The 16,889-nt window shown below is 38.7% G+C and overlaps 1 protein-coding gene across 2 annotated transcripts in view; it reads left to right on the forward strand.

Moving 5' to 3' along the window:
- alk (ALK receptor tyrosine kinase) overlaps window positions 1-16,889 on the forward strand; it is a 650,197-nt gene that overhangs the window by 358,968 nt on the left and 274,340 nt on the right. For both annotated transcript variants that reach the window (XM_023951461.1, XM_023951462.1), the window contains exon 4: window positions 11,696-11,900. In XM_023951461.1, coding sequence (XP_023807229.1) covers window positions 11,696-11,900 — 205 coding nt within the window. The remainder of the gene's footprint in view (window positions 1-11,695; window positions 11,901-16,889) is intronic.

Below are 16,889 nucleotides of genomic sequence, written 5' to 3' on the forward strand. Positions count from 1 at the left end.
TCAATATTTTAACTTCCTCTTCAGATTTTTTTCAGAGCTTTTTCTAAGTAACGTTAATTCACATCTTCTCTGCTCCAATGCCAACACCAATGCTGCCATCTAAAAATGACAAGTCTTACAAATGTAAATACTTTGAAAAAAAATGATATTACGGGTCAATAACTATCTAAAACTTAGCAGAAGTAGGTATTGATAAAGAAACTGAAAATGTTCAAAGTGAAAATAAAATTATGTGTTATTGAAACACCCCGATGCTGATCAAATTTGAATCTATCTTTAAATCTCTAGAGCATCAACAATGATCTGTAATGAACGTCTACATATTTTTCCTCCTTTTTTATGCCTTAATTAGTGTCTGTCTGAAAGTATAAATGTGTGAAATCATTCATTACATGGATTAAAGGAAAAGGTGATAAATAGGACAATCAAATACACAAACAATCAGAAAATTATCCTACTGGTGAAAAAAAAAAGAAAGAAAAGACACTCACTAAAGCATAAATCTCGTGTTTTTACCAGATTATGTTGATGAATGAAAAATATGGGTCAACCCCCAAAGGGTGCATTGACTAAAGCCTAAGGCACTTTAAGATACACACATGTGCTATAGTCTTTCAGAACAAGTTACTGTGTTGTTTTTAAGTGTTTTGTATTGCTATGACAAATAATTAGCATGACAGTAGTCTTAACACCATTATATCATTCTACACTTCTCTCTTCTCTTTGTCACCACTTCCACAATCCATGCAATAAACAAATGACCAACTGACTGTAGTACTTTAAGTTTCCAAGCAGATCAGATGGTGAAGACTTTGAGTTCCTGAATAATGAAAGGCTTACGGGAAGCTTGCATCAAAATAAAAAAGGGGAATACAAGTAGTAAATATAAATGAACAACCTTAGTTTCACTTTGAAATTGCTTTCATAGTACTGAAATTTGATGCAGCTTTATTGCCAGACATCCTGTTGCCAGACATCAGGCAAATCTTTTTTATGTTTACTCCTATGCTCACGTTGCAAATCAAACTGCTTTGCACATGGCACCACCACTTGTTGGGAAAGACCCTTTTAAGTACAAAAAGGCTACTTAATCAGCTCGACCCACACACTCAGTCCCTCAGGCTGGAATTACTGCTAACCTGTTTCAGTCATTACTCGAGCTCTCTGCCAACTTTCTGGTGTACTTTATTTGGCATGTGACTTTGTGTAATCTAGACATTGTAAAAAAATGTGGTGTCACTCTTTAGTTTATTTTGATGGAACCAAATCAATTGTAACATCAAAAATAATCGGCTGTAAATGATATTAAAGTAGCCATGGGATGCTACATTTGACATGGCAGCAGCTGCTGACTCTATAATGCTTTCTTTACTCTTGGTCATAGAGAACAGCTCAGTGTCCGTAGATAAATCCCGACTTTACAATAGATCAAAAGATGATCAGAATGAGTCTTTAACAATATCAGTCATCAGTCCTATTGACCAACAGGCTGCGAATGGAAAAAACTAACATGAATGTATGAATGATCAGGTAATCAGATAGAAATAAAGAAACAATAGGGGTACGATTTTATGTCATGATGTACATTATTTGTATGAGACATGGTGGATTAGTTATAATAAGAAGGAATTTGTTAGAAATCTCCTGAGATTAAGATTTTCAGATGGGGCAATGAGTCCCAATTTGTTAGTTGAAGGTGTGATGTGGAATGTTTTCATGTCGGCTGGTATGACATGAGGTAAAAGAAAGAGAACAATTTTGAAGAGCTTTGGACACGGTGATGCTGAGAAGCAAAAGAATAGGGTTGACTTCAACGACATGTTATTGAAGGGATCAGAGGTGAAAAGGAAGTGATGTGTAGGTTTGGTTTTCAGAAACACAGAATGATAGCTGGTGGTTGACTTTGTTAAAAGGAGGGAAATGCCTGAAATAAATCATTACTGATAGAAGAGACAGGGACATAAGGTGACTTATAAAAGCAGAAGTAGGAGCGCAACAGTGATTAAAGAAATCAGTGACCGCAAAGTAGAAGTGATGGAGACTGCACACATACAGGAAAGGATGATGGGATGAATAATCTGTGGTGGAGAAAGAAGAAAGGCAATGACTTGTACTGGTTAATGAGGCAAAGATATAGAGATGGGCAGGATTTGCTGCCAGTCAGGGAGGTCAAAGACAGTAATAAAAATGGGTTGACAGGTGCTACTTGTGTGATGGAAAGAAGAAAATGATAAGCAGAAGAGTTGATGGGTGACGAACTGTTATACTACAGTCACACTAAACATGTGTTGTGCATACTGGACCATCCCTACCTGATACTAGCCTCTGTGCACCACCTACAGTTGGTAGAGGCTAGATGCGAAATGTCAAAGCGGTGCAAATTCGTGGTGAACGTATCGATCTGAGTATTGATAGTATTGATATCAAGGTGAAGTGTTAATACTAGCGTTATGAGATCAATAATTTTGTTTCTTTAGTACATAGAGTAAAGAACTTGAATTTACTTGCGGAGTTCATGCAAGAGCAGTGTCTATTTGTGTGCAGTGTTGCCATGCCATGTCACTACCAAATCCGAGTCCCTGATTGGTGAAAGTTCAACTGGTATAACTTTAAATGCACATTTAATGGCTGCAAGTTTCAGCTGACAGACTTACTTAGCGATGTGTGAATGCAAGAGTACGCAAGAGAACATGGAAGCCCAAAACCTGAATACGTGCGTTCCTGACTTTTCCTTGTGAGTTGTTGCTTAAATGCCTGTTGCTGAGGGTGGTGTAAATGTAGCTTTAGAACATAAAGACTAGACACTGAAGATTTGCAGAACTGTGAAAACTTTGGAGGAAAAAAAACCCTGTTGAGCTAGAATATGAAGTTATTGAAAAGATGAAAGGTGACCTCTCAAAAGTGAGAAACACTCATGATATTCCAGTTTTACTATTCTGTCTAATTTTGCATTTATAGCTTTTTTATTGTTTTATCTGTATCAATCAATCAATATAACATTTTTATATAGCACTTTTCATATAAAAGCATAACACAAAGTGCTTTACATTCAAACAAAACAAAATATATAGTATTAAAAAAGCATGAAAATTAAAATAAACAAGCACAAAAATTGAAATAGGCCCCCTCTCCCCATACTTACACACAACCCCCCACCTCCTAACTGATGGGGATAGACAATGAGAAATAGGGTGAGCACGAAAAATAAGATGTTTGCTGTTGGAAACACTGACACAACCTCCCTCTCTGTGAATAGCTGCATATCCAGCCAAAAGCAGCATCACAGGCGGGGACCGCTCCACCACAGCTAAGTGGAGATGCAGGTCCCCATCTAGAGCTGCGGCGGCCAAGAACCGGTAATAAAAATAAAAATGAGTACACATACTGATAAAAGCAATAGACAAATAAACAATAAAACATTGAAATAAGTTAAATTAAAATGAGGAGCCGGTTTAGCTCGTGCTGGTTTTCGAATTCGAATCCGGGCTGCTCCCTATTCCCTTCTCTGCTTCTTTGCCGGTCCCAAGCCCGGATAAATTGAGAGGGTTGCATCAGGAAGGGCATCCGGCGTAAAACATTACCAAGTAAACCATTCTACTCATCCTCGAAAGAGAGGTTGTTTCGCTGTGGCGACCCCTGATGGGAAAAGCCGAAAGAGAAAGAAGATCCATGAATAAATAAATTAATAAATAAGTAAAAGCAGTAAAAATTTGATAAAAGCCATGTTAAAAAGATGGGTCTTAGAAAAGCAACTATTCTCCCTGCGGCCCCCAGGTCTATATATGGTGCTCTCAGAAGACTGAGAGAGGTCAGAGGGTCAAATGTATTCAGGGATCAATTCCAAACTTACATAATTAAACAATATCACAGCAGTGTGCAGATTTATAACTTGTTTTGAAGGAAAAGTTAGCCTTAAAACTTGTACTTGCCAGTTAGCAGCTTTTTAATTATGTTTCAACTACTTTCATTCTTATTTTGGTTTTAAATATGAGAAAAAGCTGTACTTGAAAGATAAAATGTTTATGTAGTCTATGATCATAAAAAAGACTGGACCAATAACGATCTCCAATTATGTTTGTGGTGAATTTTAGGGGACGTAATTACTAACAGTTTTCTGTCTGAAGGAAAGCTGCTGGAGGCACCAAGAACAAACAAGAGGCTGTTGTGAATCAGTTTTCTGTTTTTTGAGTGCGTGAAATGTCTTTAAATTGTTTAACTAAATAGGATTGTTATCTATGATGTTCTGAGTCTATAATAGTTTATCTCATGTATAATGACCTGTAAGTATTTTTGCCTCCATGTACTGTCAGCAGTAAAGGAAGGAATTTCTCTCTGGTTTTTTTTCTTAAAAAATAAAAAAAAACATTGTCATCATTTAATGGAATTATTGTTGTTTGGGGATTATAAATACATATACACTCGCTGGCCACTTTTTTTAGGTACACATTGCTAGTACCAGGTTTGACCCCCTTTTGGCTTCAGAACTGCCAAATCCTTGGTGCATAGATTTAACAGGATACTGGAAATATTCCTTTGAGAGTTTGGTCCTTATTGACATGACAGCATCAACCTATTGCTGGAGATTTGTCGACACACATCCATGGTGCTAATCTCCCATTCCACTACATCCCAAAGGTGCTTTATTGGGTTGATATCTGGTGACTGTGGAGGCCATTCAAGTCAAACCTATTGTCATGAAAATTCAAGCTTTATGACATGGCGCCTTATCCTGCTGGAAGTAGCCACCAAAAGTACACTGTGGTCATAAGGGATAGACATAGTCAGCGTAAATACTCAGCAGGGTTTGCTGGTGCAACCATTCTCAATTGGTACCAAGAGGCCCAAAGTGTGCCAAAAAATATGCCCCACTCCCCCACACCACCACCACCAGTCTGGACAATGGATACAAGGCAGTATGGATCCATGCTTCCATGTTGCTGATGCCAAATTCTGACCCTACCATCCAAATGTTGCAGCAGAAATCCAGACTTATCAGACAAGGTAAGGTTTTTGCAATCTTCTATTGTCCACTTTTGGTGACACAACCCTTTATTTTCAAGGCACTGGGAGACCCACATAGGCAGCAGCGTGAAGAATTTCACCTAATTAGTATTAAATTACTATTAAGTAACCCTTGTGCTATCCTAGGCACTTTAAAATTAGGAGTTGGGTCATCTAGACCCACTAGACAGTGCTCTGAACCTTTTTTCTTCAATGATTTGTGATCTTCACTGGTGTCCATGGATTACATGAAATCTTTCCACCTTTATCCACCTTTGTCATGGTAGGGAGACCACGTCAATGTAAGGGGGGGTCATCTAAGATAGCACAAGGGTTAAGGACCCACACTGGATGCTCATTGCACGCCCTAGGGAGCAAATATAGGTTTCCTGCGTGCGAGTCCTACACCCAGCCAACTGAGCCATCCAGACTCTATGATAGTCTCTAATCCTTTCATTAATTATTTTATATAAACTCAACTAATTTTCTTAATCTTACTAATAAAGAAGACATTTGGACTCAACTTTTACTACAACCACCAACAACTGACTTAAGTTCAAAGCAAAAAAAACACAACCACAGAGAAAGAAATTGAGTTAATTTCCCTGTTTATTTTTAACATTTTCTTACTTTTATAATTTTTGTCAAACGATGCAAACTTTGATTTTGTTTTTGTTTTACATTCATTAAGTGTTTTCTATACCACTGCCAAAATGGCATTCAAACCTTATCTACATGCAAGAGATTCACCAGATCCATCACTGGAACTCATTAAAAAAGATGGAACAATTCAAGAGCCTGCTGTGCGTCTGTTTCACACTGTTCAGCTCTTGCTGCTGGCGTCATTTTAGCCCTTTGGCTCAGAAGATGTGATCAAGAATTAAAAACACGTCAGAAGTAAAAGATTGAGCCAAATGTGTATTTACCAGTTAAAGACAGTCTAACTCAAACCAAACTCATAGAAATATAAGGTATTGAAGAGAAAGATATAAAATAACAGGTAAAGGTGCCAAAATGTAAAACAATCAAACTTCTAACAAATGATTTTACATTCAAACCAGGCATGTGTCACGCATTCAAGATTGTGCAGAACGCATGACAAAATGGGAAAAACACTGTTGAAACTGGACTGTTGCTACCTGATACAAGCAAACGTGGAGCAAATCTTGTAAATCTTGCTCCAGGCTTTTTCTTTTACAGTTCTATTCTAATATATTAAAAATTAGTGTAATTTGATTCTAGCCACACACACACCACCATTATTTATTTCACCTTCATGATCACTTTTTAAATGGCTGGCACAGAATTAAAAACTTGTGTCCCAACCCCTAAACGTGAGAGTTTTAAATGCAAAAGCCTGATAGGGAGCATTAATGCATGCTTACATTGACTTTCACTGAAAGTGGTCACTTGAATGCGAGTAGCTGAGGCCAGTGTGAACATAGCTTGAAGACAAAGTCGACAAACTGTTATACAACTTATTATTTACCACCATAAAGATGAAAGAACGGGTCTTCAGGTGACAGTAATTTCAGGACTGTTATCCAACAGATCTACATTTAAGCTTTTTCCAACAAGCCCTTTCACAATTAACACAGACTTGAGCAATTATTTGAGATAATTGTGTGCATGCTTCTATAAGCAATATTCTCGTCCTCAATAACCGATGTAAAAACAGCACGGTGAAGCTGACAAAAAAAATTCACATTTCCTCATTGTTTTCCATCTCTTAATAGAGTTAACTGGTTGACTGATAGCCTTGATGCCTTTTTAATGACTTCATTTCATGGCATGCCTGCTGTCGGCTTAAGTTGGAGCAAATCTTGCACTTGGAAGTTTTGCTTAGAAGTCCCAATATGTGGACAGACATTTCCATTAATGTCTATATTTTCCTCAAAAAATGCTGCTATTCTTACAAAGCTGGAAAACTTTATAAATAATTAAGAATATAATATTTTAGAAGGCACAAAGGCGTTGGGGAGTATTATCAATCCTATTTATGTGTAGTCATTTACAGCATCTACATCTTAAAAAGTGGCTTTGAGATAGGTCTGGGTTTTAAAAATGAATAGATATGGTTTAACTTTGAATTTCAAATATTAAGTTATACACAAAGTCGTTCCTTTATTTTAACTGGTCTTTTCAAACTTTCCCTGTGCTAAAAGGTTTTCCTTCTCAATCTAAATGATGAAAAACTCAAACTGAAAATGTGAAACCTGTCCTGAAAAATAAGAAAAAAATGGTGAATCACGGATTGGGTTTCATTCAGCATGCAGAGCAGGTTTTCTAGTGGAGGCTAAATCACCATGTTGTGAGAATGGATGGATTGTAATATGAAATGTGTTGCAGCCAAATAGCTGGGTCCCCCCCAAAAAAAAGCTTTCACTGGTCCTGACTTAATGCATTTCGCTATAAGAGGATTTGGCAGTGAATGCAATTTGAATGGTTTGTTTTGCCCCTCTCTCAGGCCTTTAGCTTCAATTTTATTATCTCGGGGAATTCTGTCCGCGCCCACAGTTGGCCTCATTCCGTATGTTATGTCAACAAGCGCCTCAATTGATTGAACCTGTGAATGCATAGAGAGTGAGAACAAAGTTTACCAGCTTTATGCAATAATAAACAATATAACAACTTCCGATTAATTTTTATTTTTACCTTTGGTGCAGCTTTTTGTTCTTTTTTGATGGTAATAAAGTATTATCTTTGCAATTCATGCACCTTTAAAAAACTAACAAAAAAAATCTTTGTTGCGCTTTTATACATAGATATGTGTGTAAGGGGGCTGACGAAGTGTGCATTATCAGAAATTAATGCAAGCCAGGGAAGCCTGAACTGTCAGATGCAAAGCGGGGGACTGTTGCTTCTGCAAAGTGCATTAATTTTATTATTATTAATTTATTTATTTTATTATTTTACCTAACTGTGTACGGAGGGGGTTTTGTGCCAAGTAAAATTATGAGATTTAAAATTGTAAATTTAAGAGAAAAAAACTTGTAAAATGTACTAGATTAAGATCGAAGTGTGCATGCAGTGCAGCAAGTGAAAGTCACGCAGCAGCAGAGCAGACCAACTAAACTTAGTTGATCGAGTGGCCTTAACCCTTGTGCTTTCTTAGATGACCCCCCCCTTCCATTGACGTGTTCTCCCTACCATGACAAAGGTGGATAAAGGTGGAAAGATTTCATGTAATCCATGGACACCAGTGAAGATCACAAATCATTGAAGAAAAAAAGTTCAGAGCACTGTCTAGTGGGTCTAGATGACCCAACTCCCAATGTTAAAGTGCCTAGGATAGCACAAGGGTTACAACTGTGGGAACATTTAGTTTTTTTTTTTTTTTTTTTTTTAACTTGTCCGGTCCAACAGCTGGGCAGACAGATGAGAGCTGAGGGCCTCTTGTGTTGGACATATTTTACTTTAACAAGAGGGGTTATTAATCTTCAGACAAACCAGAGTCTGAATAAACCCCTTTTGTAATTGAGGCCAAACTTTATGAATTTCAATCATGTTTGAAAATCTTGGGTGTTGGACCGGACGGAAAAGGAAAGAAGGGAAGAAGAGAGAGGGACGTTAGAGAGAGGGGGGGTAGGAGGGTGATAATAGGAGGGGAAGGGGGGATAAGACCATGAAGCAGCATAGAGCAGACAGGTTTACTGGTTATTTATCATTACGGTAAGGTTCAAATGTAGTACAAATCTCAAAGGGCGGGGCCTGTCCACACACACACTCAAATGTTATCAACACACCTGCTAGCTGCAAAAATGTCCACCTGTCGACATGTACACAAAACAGATAGTGTTCACACACGCATACTTATGCCTTAAAACCAACTAGTGTGAAATATTTCAGTCATTCAATCATGTAAACTGTTAGTGCAAAGGTGAGCTAATACCTGTGCTCAGGTGAGTGTTTATGTTCTTCTAAAATGGATGGTGGAACGTGAAAAGAATGCTAAACGTTTGCCGTTCGGACCAATACGCATCTTCTAAATGTGCTTTTATTACTGTTATGATTATTATTAAGGGCCTGCTCACACATTTATTTTTAAATCCGTGCGGTCATTTTACAGGTCCGCGGAAGACGGAAATGCTGTCATCAGAACGTCTAGGATTGATAGTTTCAGCATGGTATAGTGTGAATGCAAAAATCGGATACGGGTCACTTTTAAAAGATGATGTAAGCAGGTAATGAAAAAATCGGATATAGTCAGAAAAACGGATATGGGCATCAAGACCTGCAGTGTAAATGCGGCCTAAGAGACAGTAAAGAAGAGAAGTCCTCCTTTTCTTGTTTCAGTTATAGAAATCTCAATGAAATATCTGTTGTTCAGCATTGGTCATCCATTAGTTATTACCGTAGTTCATGTTTTGAATAAAAGTCCACCTTTGAATAATTTTTTAGTGAGATTACATCCGCCATTTTTGCAGTCAGTGAAAGCAAAATACTGGCTCTTATTCAAAAAACTTTATTAGTAACAATTGAGAAACAAACACAAGCTCACGAGCGCCCTCTCTGTTGAGATAGTACTACTGCGTACCTCACCTTCTCTTTTAGTGTGGTTTTGTCACATTTTAACACAAAATAAATGAGACAAACATGAAATACATTAAATGTTAAATGGAAAGTGATTACATGCAATGAGATTTTACACAATGAACCTTTTTTTAAAGAAAAGATTAGATTTAGGCTTTTATATATTTGGGGTTGCTAAGGGGTTGCTTTGCCAAATCTTGCAGTTGCTATAGCAACCCCTAGCTTTAGCAACCCCTAGCTATAATTAAAAGTGAAATTATGCACCGTCTTTGACAAATAATAAAAAATTAGAATATTGTTTCTTTGCTTTTACAATGAAACAACTCAATCAATAAAATTGGAATACCATAAAAACAAAAAATGGCATCCAAATAACCAGGTAGTTTGGCATCAATTCTCATAGAATTGGAGAAAAAAAAGTGCCTATGCTGTGAAGTTCTCAAGTCAACCACTTGCCTGTGGTTGACTTTCGCCCATGAAAATAATGCATACAGTAAGCTTAGAGCTTAAATATAAACCTATAACTGGATGTTTGCATATTTGTTTGCATATTTACCCAATACTTACAACTAACTTTTTTTGTAACTCGTAAAAAAGAAACCCAGACTGATACCACTAAAACAAAAGTTACTATGAATACACCCAACCTTGTTAGTGTCACAAAAAAAAATAATGATTACACAGTCCGACACCGCAGTTTTGCAACTGTGTGAGACATTCTGTCATTCATAATTCATGCAGCAATTTTCCTGAAAAACATTGAACTCTACATTGACTTTAACTGCAACCCAGTGTATTTACACATACATAAAAATACATGTATTTTTGCATGTTCAGATTTTTGGACCCAACTGCATAGATGTAACTCAGATAGTCTATGCAGTATGCAGTCCAAGGTCTGTGTTTGAAGCAACTATTCAGAAGACACTGCAGAAAATCGCACGCATCAAGACTTGTTTCTACTAATTTCCCATGCAGTTTCGTCTTTTATGCAAACGGAAACCAACTAATGGCAAAAGTCAGGACTATCCCTGTTAAAGGAGTATAATGCGATCTGACCACGAGGAAATTTGTGTCTCAATTATCCACAAGTGAGAATGCAGCGTGGAAATTGAAGCAATTTCAAAACGGAAAGGAGAGAAGCACATCAAGCCTGAAATAAAGAAAAACGTGAGTTTTATCTCTTGGAGAAGCTACATCTGCAGCAATAATAGCCATAAGAGCATGTTGGTTCTCCTTGAAAAGACCAAATGAACAGCAATATCAGACAGAGAACACCATTAATTTTTTTTAACATGTTCTTGTGGCATTTTTAGAGGAAACTACATTTTTAAGTATTTCTTTATTCAAACCGTTGTGAATTAGGAGCAGATTAAAAAAATAGTCTGTATGAAAACTATGCAGTCACTTCCAGACGATGGATCCATGTACATCTTTGTTTTCTTCGTCTGAACTGGCATCTGGCTTAAAACTATACAGCTGGATAGCTTCAATATCGATCGCCACTTTTGTTGCACTGGTAACGTTAGGTTGGGATAGTGAGGGGCTGTAAGCAAGAGGGATGGCTTTTTAATGAACTACTGGTGCTCTGCAGAAACTAGAAAATGTCTTAGAAAACCCCTTTTTTTTCTTGGAAAAAAAAAATCATGATTGAATGACCACTGGTAATATTTTAGATAAAAATATGATCGGAGTCTGTCTTTTAAATGGTGAAGTATATTCAGTTTGCAAGACTTTTGCAGTGTTTTCAATTAATTCTCATAAAAGAATATAATTTTGTGGTTTTTACATGCAAATACAGTGTCGGTCATTTCCCTGTTTCATCCATCACAGCAGCCCTGAAAGCAAAGGAATTTTATACAACAGCTATAGCAAAAGACTGTATGGTTTTCACCCTGAGCACAGAATGTCATTGACTGCCCCCTTTTAAGCCTTTTTATTTCATGCAATTTCATCAACTAAGCTTTAAGGCATTTTCATACAAGTGCCTGACATTTTTATAACGCACTCCATCTTTCTTCTTTCATGGAACCCATTGTTTTAGAAGTCAAATTTCATTTTAAAGTCCCTTCAAAAATATAGATTCATTTAAAAGGAATTCTGCATTTCCTATTAGAACACTTTCCGTCCTAAAGTTGTGTTCACTTTGCTTATCTTTCAGGTCAGTTTTTGTGGGTGAACAGTTCAGCCTTTGGAGGGCCCTGGGTGCTGAGTCCATGGCTTTGGGGAGGCCAGGGTCTGTGCAGCCTCGACATGGCTGTGTTGCTTCATCCAAAGCAGAGCGGCCAATTCACCATTTGGCTCATAGAGCGAGACAAGCCACCCGTGGCCCTTTTTTCCACTGACACACTGCCACGCATCACAGGGTAAGACTTTTATTCAAACACAATAGTCTTTTTGAAGAGCTGAGCTGATTTCTTGCTGGTCAGCCTGATCAAAAGCTGTTTCACAAAATGTCTTTCTTGGTGATCATGGTCCCTGTCACACATCCATCACAATTTGTTTGCTGAGGAAATTGTGATCTGAAGACGGGGGCATGTGCACATGCATGAAGCCCACTCAAGACAACCTCAATGAATTTTGTATAAACCTTGAATGGAAGATGACTCCATCATCAAAAGCTAGAAAATAGCCTGAGTCAGATAAGAGCTGACTGTAGTAATGGGCATGTGTCAAACTGTCAGGAAACTGTATTTTCTGTTTGCATGTTTTACAAGATTTAAAAGCATGGATGTGGAGTTACAGAAGACGGTGCTTATTATATTTAAAGACACGACCCATGGACCCACGCACTGAAGAGCTACAATAGTATTTAGCTACTGTACGTTCACACTGCCCTCGTTCAAGCAGCCACTTCCAAAGGAAAGTCTATGGAAACGCACATTTCGGGCTTCCACTTTCAAAACGCTCCTATTTGCGTGTAGCCGCGCAAGTTTCTACGACTGTAACTAAACACGCATTGCAAGTTAAACCAGGCCAGACTTTGACCAATCAGGGACTTAAATTTGGTAGTGACATATGGATTGCATCTCTTTTGATTCATGAAAGTACCTACCATTTGTAAATTGATCATGGAGGAGAAATTAATAACTGCGGTTTGTGTCCAGCTGGAATGATATGACACCAAGTCTAATAAAATCCAAATCTGAGTTTATCTTATGTGTGAAAGGTTAAAAATAATTTATTAGAACAAATTTACTAAGGAAACAATAGAAAATCTAAATTAGATTTAAATACCTACCCAAAGGGAAGGAAGCAATATGTATGCCATCATATTAATTTGTTAATCAAGTTGGATCAATGACATGGCTATTATTCTATCAAGGTCAGAATAATTAAAACAAATAAATAAATCCAGATTTATCATTTAAACGCCAACGAGGATGCAGGCAGAAGTTAACACAAACCCTCTTTATCGAGCCAATAAATAAACATTTCTGCACTTGGTTCACACTTTGATTTTCAGTGTTATTTCAGAAATTACTACCATTTTTAGATACAGCTTTTTTGCCACAGATCATATGAATTGGGAGAGGTTTTTGAGCTCTTGTGTTTTCTGCGGGGGTTGGAATTATTTTACTGAAAGTTGTTTAGCTTTTGTCCACAGAAACATATGATACACATTTTAAGTCTCTGATTCAATCAATACAAATCATCATGTTTTTGTGGATTGCTTGAAATGACAGCTTTTGCAGAGACACTGTAGTATGTTCTCACACAGCAGGCCTTGATCACAAGCACCCCATGAACATGCAGCAGTGCTGACTTTGGATGACTAGTTTGCAAACTGCTTCAGTCCAACCCATCGACTGTATATGCAAACTGGACTGAGTGACCCCTCCCCCCTCATCTTCTATACAGGAAGAACCCACTGACTCCAAGAAGCCAACATCACATACTATGGATAATGTCAAACTCACTTAGTCAATAGTCCAACCCAAACATTTTGAACACAAAAATGGCACAAAGAAATATAGCTTAAAGTCTTTGATAGGTATTGTCACACAAACATTATAATATACATATATATGAAGGACCCTAAGCCAGGGTCTCATTGTGCCGGTCCCATGCACGAATAAAAACAGAGGGTTGAGTCAGGAAGGACATCCGACGTATAATCTTTCCCAAACCAATTATGCAAATCAGACCTATAATAACCATACCAGATCGGTCAAGGCCCGGGCTAACAATGATCGCCATAGGTGCTGTTCATCAACAGGGTGCCGGTAGAAATCAGACTACTGTTGGTCAAAGAAATAGACGAGGAAGGCGCGTTCGTAGGAAGAGAGAGAAGAGGAAAGTCAATGGTGTTGAACGGAGAGTTGGGACTTTAAATGTTGGAACTGACAAATTAACTGACAGGAAAAGGTAGAGAGTTGGTTGATATAATGCAGAGGAGGAAAGTAGACATACTGTGTGTCCGAGTGACTAGGTGGAAAGGTAGAAGGCTAGAAGCTTAGGAACAGGGTTGAGTTGTTCTATCATGGTGGGGATGGGGAGAGAAATGGAGTAGGAGTTATCTTAAAGGAGGAGTTTGTTAGGAGTGTTTGGGAGGTAAAAAAAAATGTCAAATAGTCTTGAGATGGAAAAGAAGGTGTGATGTTTAATGTTGTTAGTGGGTATGCCCTACAGGTAGGATGTGAGCTGGAGGAGAAGGAGAAATTTTGGTTGGACGTTGATGAAGTGATTATGAGCATCTCTTTTTTTTTCTTTCTTCTTTTTAACTTGTCCTGTCCAACAGCTAGGCAGGCAGATGAGAGCTGAGGGCCTCTTGTGTTGGACATATTTTACTTTAACAAGAGGGGTTATTAATCTTCATACAAACCAGAGGTGTGACTGAATAAACCCCTTTTGTAATTGAGGCCAAACTTTATTAATTTCAACCATGATTGAAAATCTTTGGTGTTGGACCGGACGGAAAAGGAAAGAAGGGAAGAAGAGAGAGGAATGTTAGAGAGGGGGGGGGGGTGATAGTGAGAGGGGGGGTAAGACCATGAAGCAGCATAGAGCAGACAGGTTTACTGGTTGTTTATCATTACGGTACGGTTCAAATGTAGTACAAAAAGGGCGGGGCCTGTTCACACACACTCAAATATTATCAACACACCTGCTAGCTGCAAAAATGTCCACCTGTCAACATGTACACAAAACAGATAGTGTTCACAAACGCATACTTATGCCTTTAAACCAACTAGTGTGAAATATTTCAGTCATTCAATCATGCAAACTATTAGTGCAAAGGTGAGCTAACACCTGTGCTCAGGTGAGTGTTTATGTTCTTCTAAAATGGATGGTGGAATGTGAAAAGAAGGAGGAGGAGCGCCCAGCCACTCCCACACCCAGACCCCCGCCACAACAGCAGCGGCAGCCGGAATCCCCCCAACGCCACACGGGAGCAGGCAGGGAACAACCGCCCCCCGGGCGACCAAGACCGCCACCCAGGCCAGGGCCAGCAGGACCGCCGCGAGGCCCCCAGAGCCAGAGAGCAGATTATGAGCATCTCTAGAAGTGAGAGAGTTGTCATTGGCACAGATTTCAATGGACATGTTGGTGCAGGAGTAAGAGGTGATGATGAGGTTTGGTATCCAGGAGAGGAACGTCATGATGGTTGATTTTGCAAAAAAAAAGATGGAAATGGCTATAGTGATATGGCAGTAGTGATAGTAAAGAATAGGTAGGATGGTTATGTACTGACAGTGTCAGTAGTGTAATTGTAAGGTGGAAATAATACTTTGAAGAGATGACGAATGGAGAAAATGAGAGAGAACAAAGAATAGAATAGATGACTGGTGTGGAGCAGAAAGTAACAAAGATTAGTAAGGGTGAAGTGAGCGGGCATTGACGAAGCAGTGGAGTTTTTCACTGGTTTGTTCAACAGGATATTAGCTGTTGAGAACATGTCTGAGGAATTATGGTGTGATGGTTCCCATTTTGAAAGATAGGGGAGATGTGTAGAGGTGTGGTAACTACAGAGGAATAAAGCCGATGAGCCATACAATGAAGTTATGGAAAAGAGAAATTGAAGCTAGACAAGGGACAGAAGTAAACATTTGTGAGCAGCAGTATGGTTTCATGCCAAGAAAGAGCACCACAGATGCAATATTTGCTCAGATGTTAGTGATAGAGAAGTACAGAGATGATCAGAGAGAGCGACACTGTGTCTTTGTAGATCTGGAGAAAGCTTATGACAGAGATGATTTGTAGTATCAGGAAGTCTGGAGTGACAGAGAAGTATGTTAGAGCAGTGCCGGACATGTATGAGGGCTGTAAGACAGTGGTGAGATGTGCTTTAGGAGTGACAGAGGAGTTCAAGGTGGACGTGGAATTACATCAGGGATCAGTTCTGAGCCCCTTCCTGTTTGCAATAGTGATGGATAGGCTCACAGATGAGGTTAGACAGGAGACATCATGGACTATGATGTTTGCAGACAACATTGTAATTTGTAGCAAGATCGGGAAACAGGTGGAGAAGCTAGAGAGGTGGAGGTTTGCCCAGGAAAGGAGAGGAACGAATGTTACAAACAGCAAGATGGAGAACATGTGTGTGAATGGAGGGACCCAAGTGGAAGAGTGAGGTTACAGGGAGAAGAGATAAAGAAGGAGGAGGATTTTAAGCATCTACAGTCAACAGTCCAGAGTAATGGAGAATGTGGAAAAGAAGTGAATTAGCGAGTGCAGACAGGTGGAGAAAAGTGTCAGCTGTGATTTTCAGAGTTTCAGCTCAAATGAAAGGAAAGGTGTACAAAACTGTGGTGAGACCAGCCATGTTGTTCAGCTTAGATGAATGAGTACTGTATGCGTTAGAGGTTTTGGAGAAAAATTCAAAGAGGCCAGACTGAGATGGTTCGGACATGGCCAGAGGAAAGATGGTGAATATATTGGTAGAAGGATGCTGAATCCAGAGCTGCCAGGCAGGAGGTCCAGAGGAAGAGCAAAGAGGAGGTTTATGGATCCAGTGAATGAAGACATGAATGTAGCTGGTGTTAGAGTAGAGGATGGAGGACGCTGATTTGCTGTGGCAACAAGTCAAATTCTTAGCTCCACATATTTGGATTTCTCTCTGTGGTTTTTCCATTCAGTCTTTGTGAAGATGTTTATCTAAGTCTTATTAAAAACAAAACAAAACAATAAAACCTGGTATAATCCCAATGTATATATTTATTTACTTATTTATTTGTTGAAATTGGCATGTGTGTGGTAAAGGGTTAACATGCAGAGCATCTCTCAGAATGCTCTTTTGCTGTTTCGCCCTGTTTGTGTGTGAAATCTGTGCCGGCATTGAGTTCACATTAGTGCCATGCTTCATGCAGCCCTTGTCTTTTTAAGTGTTGGTTGTGGCAAAGAGTGTGCATGAA

Source organism: Oryzias latipes, chromosome 22 (genome assembly GCF_002234675.1).
Source record: "Oryzias latipes chromosome 22, ASM223467v1".
NCBI classification, from domain to species: domain Eukaryota; kingdom Metazoa; phylum Chordata; class Actinopteri; order Beloniformes; family Adrianichthyidae; genus Oryzias; species Oryzias latipes.